Here is a 12,401-nt window from a genome sequence, read left to right as displayed (position 1 = left end):
ATGTAAAGGTCAACGTCAGAAGGACATGAAACTGATGAAAGTGGAACGCTGCATTCAATATATGCATCCTCACACTAAGTTTGGTAATCCTAGGTGATAACTAGATCCTCGTTCGATTTAGTGAAGATTCCATCCTGTTCTGTGACTAAGCTTGATTCCACACCACCCAGGTCAAGAGCTAGCAAGTTTGGTAATTCTTGGTGATGGAATGATATAACAGGCAACACTATGAATGCTCCAGTGTATGAAAAGTAAACATCTCTAAACTATAAACTATGAACATGATTTTTCACTCATTAAAGGTGACCACAGACTGTCATGCTCCAGTGTATGAAAAGTAAACATCTCTAAACTATAAACTTTGAACATGATTTTTCACTCATTAAAGGTGACCACAGACTGTCCCTTGGCTATGAAATTCAGTGTTTTTGGTAGTTTGGCTGTAATGTCTTCCAACTGACACTGAAAGGCTGCAACTAGCACTTCGTTTGATACATTGAAGATTCCATCCTGTTCTGTGAGTAACTGGGATTCCACATCACCCAGGTCAAGTCCTAGAATGGTGGCCGTCATCTCGGTGTTTGGCATGTCAGTAACCTATATAAATAAAGTAGGGAATAACTCCGTTATTAAGCATAAAGGGGTTATGGTTCTTGTACACTGCACTTCCTTTCATTGAGCTCTACCATTGTATGCAGTATATGAAATTCCATCCGGTAGTTTTCAAGTTATGCACTGGACAAGAAAAAGTAACAAAGGGAAATAACTCTGTCATTAAGCAAACATGGGTTATGGTATTTGTAAACTGTACTTCCTCTAATTGAGCTCTACCATTGTTTAAAACTTTATCAAATATAATCTAGTAGTTGTCATAGTATGCTCTGGACAAAGTTTACACTATTAAACTATGGAACAAGGGGAGATAACTCTGCAACAAATTGACCAAGCGTTATAACCCTTGCAAAGTGCACAACTTCACATTGCTATCTATCTAAGTTGCAAGTTTCAATCAAATTCCTTCAATTCCTTTAATTCTTTCAAGTAGTTTTTAAGTTAGAGTATGGGACAAATACACTATCGAAATAGTTTGCATGCGTAATTGCCAGGGGTAGTATAAACATTTCATAAATGAAACGCTTGATGTTGATGGGACATCTTTACCTTAACATGGCCGCTAAAAAAATGAGCGGCTTCCTGAGATGCAATATCATGTTAAATATGAAGTTTGTCAAATGGATGAAAAGTTAATGGCAATTTTACATCTTGAATGTGACCTTGACAAGTGGACTCTCAAAATGTGTGGGTCATTGAGATGCACCTTCATGCTAAAATTCAAGTCTGTGCATTGCAAATAGTTTAGGTAGATCAGAGGATTTGGAAAGGAACTTTTGCTCGAGTACATGTATGTTTGTATGTTCCAAGATATAGCATTTACCTCTATCTTTGTAAATTGTGTTGACGACAGGGATTCCTCATTGTTATATCTCTTGCTGTTGACAACAATATTGGTGATGGCAACAACATCCCCCAACACCACAGGCTCTGCTGCAATGTTGCGCCACAGGCTGACTTTCACCTTCCCAGTACGGTCCTCCACCGTAATGGTCCGCACATTCACCTCTTTGTCATTCACCATTACTGTAGTGGCAACGCTGTCCTGCAAGGAGAAATAACATCGACATCTTTGATGTGGCATAAAGAAGTTTTTGATTGCTTATTTTCAATCATCATCTTTTATGTATGCCAACATTTGTCTGCCTGTAAAGGGGCATTAAATTTGCACACAAAAAAAACGTTAGTTATTACCCTGTCAAATTGTAACCCTTGCGATGGTAAATAAAAGTGTGTAGTTGAAACACCAATGCGCCCAAAGGGTCTTGTCACAAATAAATTTGACATTTGACCTTGAAGGATGACCTTGACTGTGTTATGTTACAAATGAATATCTGCAACTTAATGAGATACACATGCATGTCAAGTATCAATTCTGTATCTGCAATAGTTCAAAAGTTGACCTTTGACATTGAAGGATGACCTTGACCTTCAAATGTTACCACTGAAAATTGGTGGCTCCATCAGGTACACCTACATGCCAAATATGAAGTCACTAGCTGTATTAGTAGAATATATGACAATTAAGCTTTGTGACATTGAACTTTGACCTGCAACACATAATCTTGGATGTGGTTAACATTTCTGTAAAATTTAAAAAATCATTTATTCATGACGGGAGATATGGATCAGACACGAACATGTGTACGGCTAGACAGACACATAGGGCGAATCCTGTTACACTCTATCCAATAAGCTCTATGTATGGGTGATGGTATACTTTGTATAACAATTACGCAATCAATTTTTAAGTGTTCACTTTTATATATATACACTTTGAGAAAACACTTAGAATACACTTTGTGCTCAATACAGTCCAAAGGACTTAGAATCAAAGAAGCTCGACCAATAAAAATGAAAAAGTTAAAATCAAACTATTGATCAAACACACACTTAACAATTAAAATCTCGTTTCCAATATTCAAACACGTGTGATGTAAACACTTGATGAAAAAAGTCACAAGTGCTTCTCAAATACTTGCTTTACAATATTTTAACAATGTATCCAATATTCCAAACACCTCAAACTATTGATTATCAAACTCTTGATGTAAACAAAATGTTAATTGATTTTTAACCAGTCTTTAATATGTCAATTCAATACATGTCTGTGAGTGTGAACATCAATAAAAAAATCCCAAATGTACGTGTTTGATAATGGTGGTGGGGGCGAATAGCGCAGTAAAATGATATTATCATTGATAACCTAAATTTAGCATGCGCACTCGAGTAACGTTAAGTAGAAATGCACGGAATACAACATACATATATAACCCGAGATAAACATAAGGCTTGGTTACGAAATTATTCCATGCATGCTAAAATGAACGAAGACGGATCGTTTTTCCGAAGTCGAATTCACGTAATTTGTGCAAAAATGGTTTGTTTAAAAATGCACAGAGAACATCAAACATACATAACCTACGATAAAAAGAAAACTCAAGTGAATGACAATATATTCAAGTGCATGCAAACGGAACTGCTGATTGTCGATTCGTTGTTGTTGAACGAGGGCCGAGATTTTACAAAATGGCAGGCTCCGGTGTTGTTGAACGATGCCCAGAGTTTTTGAAAAATGACTGACTTCGGACGCTTTGTAAATTGTGCAGATATGTCACAAGACAAAAATAACAATGCACTGCTATGATTGTAAAATACTCAACACATACAATAAGAAATTGAAGGAAAAACAATTTGTTATAGTTGGCTACTTACCAGATATAGTTTGTGGTTTGTAGAAGAGTTAGCCCGGATTGAAGCTGGCGACGATTCCTCCGCGATATTTTAGTCGAACATTCAAAATGAATTGTATATAAATCACTTATGATAACAAACGTTTCTCGACGTTAATTTTTTTTAATTTCCATACGTTTATTTTAATGAAATAACAAAATAGCACGCCCGACACTTCACATTCATGGACTACTTTTAGCCGAAGTACCACAGAATTGGGCGGGTTTTGACAAGCTGGCGGGAAATTCAATGGACTACTTTTATTACCCGGTACTGCACAATTTGACAGAGGGGTGAGCGCAAGACTGTGCTAAGTGCATTCTTTATTGCTTTACACTTAACACAGCATTCTTTATTGCTTTACACTTAACACAGTCTTGCGCTCACCCCTCTGACAATATGTAAAAGCATAAATTACTACGAGACAGGATAAATCATTTTTAATACCTTCATTTGACCAAAATGCAAATAATCGAGTTTCAGACTCGCACAATAAATGATTTATTAAGACACATCACACATAATAATTGAACTATGCATGTGGAAAACATGATAGATATGGAACTTCTTTCAGCGCGGCATTCTACCTGAATCAAGGGGTCCGCGAAAAATAGTGTAACTCTGAAATATGGTATCAAACATGACTCCAGAGAGTTTGCCTAAAGGCAACTCAAAAATGTATCACTTGACATGAAATTAAATATTTATATGTATTTACAATAAATATGAAAAAGAGAAATAAAATGTGTTAATAATTGTTATTATATATAAAAATCCTTACGGGAACTGCAAAATACAACTCCTCCCCCATGAGAAATTTAGTTGCTGCAAGGGTTTCCTAAAACAAAGTATTCACATTTAAAAACACTAACAAAACATTAAAAAATCATCATCTTCATTTCAATTTATGTTTAATGTTAATCCTTTGTTAGTATGAGAATTAAAACTTACAACTTCGGTCCATTCTGTGGTTGCGAGGGTTTCCTAAAACAAAGTATTCACATTTTTAAATCACCATCTTCATTTGAATTTTGGATTAATGTGAATCCTTTGTAAATATCAATTCCAAACTGAAGTAACAAAATATGAAAATAAAACCTTACCGCTTGAGCTGCGCTCATCGGCGGCGGTGGTGGTGTCTGTAACAAGTGTTTAATATATTAGTACAACGAGTATAAACGCGATCATATGCATAACGTAAGAATATATATTTTAATGTTGAAACTTGAATAAGCGAAGTATAAAGACATACCGCTTGAGCTGCGCTCATCGGTGGCGATGGTGGTGTCTGTAACAAGTGTTTAATATATTAGTACAACGAGTATAAACGCGATCATATGTATAACGTAAGAATATATATTTAAATGTTGAAACTTGAATAAGCGAAGTATAAAGACTTACCGCTTGAGCTGCGCTCATCGGTGGCGATGGTGGTGTCTGTAACAAGTGTTTAATATATTAGTACAACGAGTATAAACGCGATCATATGCATAACGTAAGAATATATATTTTAATGTTGAAACTTGAATAAGCGAAGTATAAAGACTTACCGCTTGAGCTGTGCTCATCGGTGGCGGTGGTGGTGTCTGTAACAAGTGTTTAATATATTAGTACAACGAGTATAAACGCGATCATATGTATAACGTAAGAATATATATTTTAATGTTGAAACTTGAATAAGCGAAGTATAAAGACTTACCGCTTGAGCTGCGCTCATCGGTGGCGATGATGGTGTCTGTAACAAGTTTTTAATATATTAGTACAACGAGTATAAACGCGATCATATGTATAACGTAAGAATATATATTTTAATGTTGAAACTTGAATAAGCGAAGTATAAAGACTTACCGCTTGAGCTGCGCTCATCGGTGGCGGTGGTGGTTTCTGTAACAAGTGTTTAATATATTAGTACAACGAGTATAAACGCGATCATATGCATAACGTAAGAATATATATTTTAATGTTGAAACTTGAATAAGCGAAGTATAAAGACATACCGCTTGAGCTGCGCTCATCGGTGGCGATGGTGGTGTCTGTAACAAGTGTTTAATATATTAGTACAACGAGTATAAACGCGATCATATGTATAACGTAAGAATATATATTTTAATGTTGAAACTTGAATAAGCGAAGTATAAAGACTTACCGCTTGAGCTGCGCTCATCGGTGGCGATGGTGGTGTCTGTAACAAGTGTTTAATATATTAGTACAACGAGTATAAACGCGATCATATGCATAACGTAAGAATATATATTTTAATGTTGAAACTTGAATAAGCGAAGTATAAAGACTTACCGCTTGAGCTGCGCTCATCGGTGGCGATGGTGGTGTCTGTAACAAGTGTTTAATATATTAGTACAACGAGTATAAACGTGGTCATATGTATAACGTAAGAATATATATTTTAATGTTGAAACGTGAAGTATAAAGACTTACCCTCTCGTGGAGAAGCTTGTGGATCCGCTCCACCTCCTCCATCATTTCCCAGGATATCAAATATTCTTCGTAGCTAAACGAAACTTTTTTATCCTTTGTAATGTCGTGTATATGAATAAATGTTTCACCCAAAAATGGGGTCATGCAAAGTAACTTCTTCGTTCCAATCCTAGAATTTGCTTTTGCCACACGGCCACTTCGGCTTCTTTTTATGGTGAAGCTCATGCTGTTGTTGTTTTTTTGTTGTTTTTTTTTTAAAAGTTAAAAAAGCACGGTGAAAACAACATGTTACACTCTCTATTTATAGCGTCCTCGATCTAGGTGGTTTAGAGAGGGGTTCTCTCACACCAGCAACTAACTTGTTGATTGGTTAATAGAATATCATATAATTGTATAGTCGTCCAATTCTTGTTGATGATTGGTAAACTTAAAAAAATAAAACATCTGCTCAAATGCTTTATTTTAATTGGGCGTGACTCGTTTTCAAAATCATCTTGAGCCTTTTATATCGGTTTTTGCTTTTTTAAGCATCAAGTCATTTTATATCCCATACACCGGCTCCTGAACACCAAATATCGCTTTATAACATAACTACACAACAACAAAAACAAACGTTTTTAAAGTGCATTAAAAAGATGCACTTTAAAGGAATAAAACGATATTCGCATAACAAAAATATACGAAATGATATGACATTCATTGGCATTGATACGCTGAGCCGGGTTTTATGTATGTTTTTTTCTTTTCTGTTACTTTCTTTGAGGTAAATAAATGCATGCGCAAGTTCCCGCAATATGCAAAAAAATGTCGGTGTTGGTTCTTTGTTTGCTTTGGTCAAGCGTCTTAGGAAATCATTATAATGACAAAGATGTGTGTTCTGAGGTTTTTAATAGCCTAATGTGCGAAGGTAAAGGTGTTGGACAGTATACGTTCAGCAATAGAGATGCTGCAAGAGTTGTGTTGATGACAGGATTTGAAGCGGGGTCCGTGATCGATGTTGTAAACATGCCAAGTCTATCAACGATCCAATCTAAAGGAGCAATTCTAGCATAATAAGATATAGTGGGGAATAGGGCATTGACAATCATCCAGCCGGACGGGGAGTCACTTACATGTCCTGTAAGTATCAATGAACAGCGAGTGTTTTTATATATGTAATATCATAACTAATGCCCTCAATAAAAAGTATCGCTATAAATGCTAATAGTCACTTTTAACATGCTTGAATGCAGTCACCTATGACGTTCCAGACATTTTCAATGCTCTCACTGGTTGAATCAATACTGTTTGATTTTTACTATGCAAACTTCCTCTCATAGTGTAATATATACACCATAAATATCAAATGTTCAAAAACATTGAAGTTGATAAAACATAAAGAAACAAGAATCCACTTATTTATTTTTAGCCCGGTGATGAACTATCAATTCATGCTTCTACAACCCACACCACTCGACCCCCAAGAATGGATAATGATGTGGAAGAAATACCGATTTCAGGTGTTAATTATTATTCATTTTGCTCTTTTTCGGCTTTTCATAAATCACTGAAGGCCTGAAATCAATTCATGTTAGCATTCAGCTATCAACAAAATTACTATAAGCTGCTTTTAAGTCTGAATGGAAATCTAAAAAGGTCAACATATCACAACCATTTTTCAATATTTGTTGTTGTTTTTTCAATACTTATTTTTTAGATGATATAACAGCTCTACCTGTGTCGATCTTAACATATGCCACTACAACCTACAGCACTCCACCCTTGACAACATATCATGAGGAAATATCTATTTCAGGTATCTATGAATTTTCATTTGTTTTATCCAACCTTAGTTTTAGCTTTTCATGTATCCTCCATTAGATGTACGATAATGGTTTGAATCAATAAAAGTAGATCTATTTCAAAGATGCCTTGATAAGAATCATTTATTTTATGGCATTATATGAGATAACTTTTATTATATAAAGAATATCATCATTTTTTTTATTCATAGCACGTTACCCCATCCTCTCCATCATCCTCCCCATCATGACTGCATTGCTGTTTGTATTACTTGCGTTTGTTTGTGTGTGTATGTGTAGAGGGAGGTGCCAAAGACGAAACGGAGGGAGTATTGAGTTGAGAGAGTTTGTGATTTCAGAGCCTTTAAGATCAATTTTAGAGGATAGCTCAATTGTTGAATATTCTAGGGCTAAATGCGAATAACTCTGAAAAAAATTCAATGATCCTGAAGGTTCATTTCATGTATCATCGTTTATTGTGTTTTAGATATGATTGTTTTCATCAAAACAACCATCATCATCCTTGTGTTTTATTCTTTCACTGACATTCTTATAGAAATAATTTTACTTTTACATGATAAGATTATGAGAAAGTTTGCAAATCTCGAACTACCTGCTAGGAGATATCCATTGAGAGATCGAAGACAACCTGAACGTTTGGCATATAATTAGATTTTTTTTTCATTTTCTTTCACATTGTTTAATGTTCTTCCCAAAGTGGCCAACTAGTTTAAAAACATTTTTGCTGTTATAACTTTAGTGTTTACATTTTAAATTGCTTTACAACAAAAACAAACAAAACCTCATCCTCATTATAAGTTTTGATATGAAACGTTTTAAAATGTGAACCTTGTTTTTATTGTACTCAAATAGCTGTATACTGTGATTGTTGTTACTTATAAGTCATGAGTAATGGTTCAGAATTTTTCTAAAAGCTAGTCATGTAATTTTCATAATTGAAACATATTAACAGAAAAGCATTTGAAAAATAGACTCAATTTACATTTTTGCTGTTATAACTTTAGTTTTTACATTTTAAATTGTACAACAAAAACAAACAAAACCTCATCCTCATGATAAGTTTTGATGCAAAACATTTTATTTTTTTCCCATCATAACTTTTTTTCCCATCATAACTTTTTTTCATCATATGTATTTGTTGTTACTTATTGTTGTAAATAGTATTATGCTCAAATAGCTGTACACTGTGATTTATGTTGTTGTTTTATGTGAACCTCATTTTCTAAAGTTATATCATTTTTTAGTATTAAAACATTATTTTTTTGGTTTTCATTGAATGTTTTGGTTTTTATTGTTACTCATTCTAATCATTCCTCATTAACAGTTTTTAACAAAACTATGTTAATAACATATACATTCATTCTATGATTCTCAAAGAGCTGTATACTGATTTGTATTGGTTATCTTCCAAACATATTCATTGATACTTGAAAGCCATACCCGTTATGTATTTGTTGTTACTTATTGTTGTAAATAGTATTATGCTCAAATAGCTGTACACTGTGATTTATATTGTTGTTTCATGGGCAGACTGTGCAACTTTTAATGATAGTAATTGTTTACAAAACAAGTCTTGTAATTTTGTAACTGAAAAAGTATTTTGAAAAGCATTAAAAAATCATTACTTTCTAATTTCATGCCTATTTTTACATCTGTTATTTTTTTTCATCAGGTTTTATTGTGACAGTACTCTCAAAGAAATGTTTTAACATACTATTCCAAAAAGCTGAAGAAGCATTAAGAATGATTACATTTTAATACCATTGTGTTTTTTATACATCTGCTGACATTTGTATGTAGACATAAAATCATTTAAAACTTTGTTGGCTCCTAGTGATTACAAAGGTTATTGATGGTTTTAATAACATTTAAAATAATTACTTTCTAATATCATGCCTATTTTTACATCTGCTATTTTGTTCATCAGGATTTATTGTAACAGTACTCTCAAAGAAATGTTTTAACATAACTGTTCCAAAAAATTTCAGAAGCATTAAGAATTATTACATTTTAATACCATTGTGTTTTTTTCTACATCTGCTCACGTTTGTGTTAAGAAATAAAAGCATTAACAACTGTTGGCTTCTTGTGATTAAAAAGGTTATTGATTGTTTAATAATACGAATAGTAATGTATAATCCAATTAGTGTTAGTGTCAGTGTGGTAACAAATTATTCTATTGGAAAGGGCTAATGACAAGTTGAGAGGGCTAATTAATATGTTACCACACTGACACTTACGGTTATTTTTAAAAATCTTTTCATGTCAAATGGCTGTGAAGCTTCTGAAAGCATTGACTCGATCTTATTGAAAAGAAAACATTCTCTGACATACGCTCTCAAATCCACAATTACTATCGAAAAAGCACACAAATGAAGGACTTCATTCATAGCCAAACTTGCATACAGTAATTAGCACCCACATTGACAACGGTCTCACAACATCTAACGGTATCCCGTCATTATCGGTTTTGAGAAAAACATGTGCCGCCTAAAGAAATATTTTTCCAATATGGCCGCGGAACCCCTGGACCCCTATCGCGGCCATCTTCTAATGTTCCTATTTTCAAAATGGCCGCTGAACCCGTTTTAATACTACTGGTCGCGTCTTGGCCGTGACGTTCTCTAGTATCGACATATTTTAAAATAAATTGCCACACGTTTTTAAAATACCAAGAAGATGTGTCGCATACGTCACCCGTGTCCCTACCTCTAAGATCAGGTTTACACTTAATAATGTTTGTTCACAATGGATTGTTGAATATAAGGACAGAGTATAGGTAATTGTGTATGGGTAGTACTTTCTCTCGTATGGACATATTTTAAAAACACTTGCCACAGGTGTTTGACATACAAGACAATGTTTCGCGTGCTAGACCAGTTTCCCTGCCTCTACTGTCCAGGACACACACTGTTTGATCACAATGGTATGCTGCATATAAGGACATAGATTATTTGTGGTCGTATGCAGTCTATAACGTTGTTATGCAAGGAGGAATTTTAAAATATCCTGGCACTTGATTTCTGCCCATAAAGGCAAGACGTTGCATGCACGACCCACTTTATCATGTACTAATCTTAATCAATAGGTATATGTCCCTTTCGGAGGCATTCCTCTCATATTGAGACAATTTTTGTTATTGCTGTTGATTGTTTTTGACTATATTCTTATATAATGTTTTTATGTTGTTGGTTATAAGCAAGTGTTAAATTTATAATATTAAAATTGTTTAAATATTTAGAGCATGTGAAGTGTTGCAACTGGGATGTTTTAATGACAACATGTATAGCCCCATGTATAGTTTAAAAACTAGCCTAGATAGCGATGCTATACCCTTATGCCATTCTCTCGCAGTTGTCGCCGGAACCTCAGAAAAAAAACCTTAGAGATAACAAAAACTTGATAATTCCGAAATACAAAATTTCGACTGTATACCATTTGGGTTAAAATGATCCTTAAGCCGACGGTACTAGGCGGGCACCTTGACCACTAAAGTCATGTACCCTCAATTGTATTTAGATATTTGATTTTTTTGTGTTTGTAGTTTTGTTCCATGTCTTTGTTGGTATGATCGTTGTTGCTTTAATGATAACAGGACATAAAAATAATGCCTTTTTACTGGGTTTTTTTGCTAGTAACTACTGCTGTTTTAATGGATAAGAAACGTGTGTTGTGTTTTTAAAATAAACACGCTTCTAATGGCTGAATGTGTCTTTATTAAATTATATGCCTGACAAAGTTCATGTGCAAACTAGCCAAAGATAATCTTTATTAAATAAATAAAGTTTAATACAATCGGCTGCTTGCTAGTGGGGATCTTCTGTAAGAAAGCGTTACATTTTAAGGTGCAAGGAGCATTCTGGCCAGTGGTGTACTATTCGGAGTCTTTACTCAACGAAACCACACCGTATGATCCCTACGTCGACTGCTTCGTTCGAATAACGTACGTTGGTATCAGCGAGTACAGTATCAGTATACAATCGGAAATAAAGTAAGAAACTGATTTGGGGACAATTTACAGGTCACTGATTGTTGAAAATGGAAAAAAAACCCACCTTATCTGATGGAAAAGTTTACAATGTTGCACATTTCAATGCTCTTATTAAACAAACCGATACTGCTATTTTCATATTTCATACTTTGGATGTAGTCTATGCTCCCGATTTCTCACTTAAAGGAGAACAATAAACACTTCATAAATAAAAGCACACTTAAGGTTATGCTTAATAGATGCCAAACAATATGCTTTTGATTTTTAAATTAATGCATAATGTTTAACCAAAAACAAGCAAATAATTTGTGTACAGTTAAAAATGTTTAAAAACGGTCTTTGATTTAATAGCTACGTGGCCACAAATCTCTCCCAGTTAAAATGGCGCCAAATATCGCTAACGTTTAAGCTTATACTTTTTTGTATTGAGCACTAAAATCAAATAAGTACAACTTAATGCCTTAAAAAAATACATCCATCAAGTGTAACCTTATAATGCCCCTTTAACGAATGCATCATTACCAGATTGTGTTATTTCCGATTTAAGAACAAATACTTGGATGTCAGTATTTTGCTATTTTAACCACAAAGCCGCTATTGAATATGTTTAATATTTTGTTGCTAGTTAATACCAATGAAGTCAAGTGGTGTATAACCCTTTTTAACAAATACAGAGACGATAAATTACCAATATAATTTGTTTGTCATTTAAGTAAGACCACAGGAGGGATTAAATGTACCTAAAGTCCTGACACCACTTCTGCAATTTCCGATCCAAACACAACAGCTAAATGCCTTACTAGCGAAGGTAGGTTAAGAATTAAAGC

At 34.2% G+C, this 12,401-nt stretch overlaps 1 protein-coding gene across 1 annotated transcript; it reads right to left on the bottom strand.

The window, feature by feature from the left end:
• Window positions 1-375: 375 nt before the first annotated feature.
• Window positions 376-3,646, bottom strand: LOC128237949 (uncharacterized). Its single transcript, XM_052953524.1, has 3 exons — window positions 3,328-3,646; window positions 1,436-1,657; window positions 376-597 (listed from the first exon to the last, which is right to left on the bottom strand). Exons 2-3 carry the CDS (start codon window positions 1,634-1,636, stop codon window positions 376-378), a joined length of 423 nt encoding a protein of 140 aa, XP_052809484.1. The 5' UTR covers window positions 1,637-1,657; window positions 3,328-3,646.
• Between the last annotated feature and the right edge of the window lie 8,755 nt (window positions 3,647-12,401).

Source organism: Mya arenaria, chromosome 6 (assembly GCF_026914265.1).
Source record: "Mya arenaria isolate MELC-2E11 chromosome 6, ASM2691426v1".
NCBI classification, from domain to species: domain Eukaryota; kingdom Metazoa; phylum Mollusca; class Bivalvia; order Myida; family Myidae; genus Mya; species Mya arenaria.
The sequence above is the reverse complement of the archived record's forward strand: the minus strand, read 5'-3'. Positions and strand labels throughout refer to the sequence as shown.

Bases quoted from the DNA above. Each gene is read 5' to 3' on its own strand.
- LOC128237949 (XM_052953524.1), bottom strand. From the start codon at position 1,636: ATGGTGAATGACAAAGAGGTGAATGTGCGGACCATTACGGTGGAGGAC. The intron at 598-1,435 runs GTAAATGCTATA...TTATTTATATAG, and splicing joins CACAATTTACAAAGATAGAG to GTTACTGACATGCCAAACAC.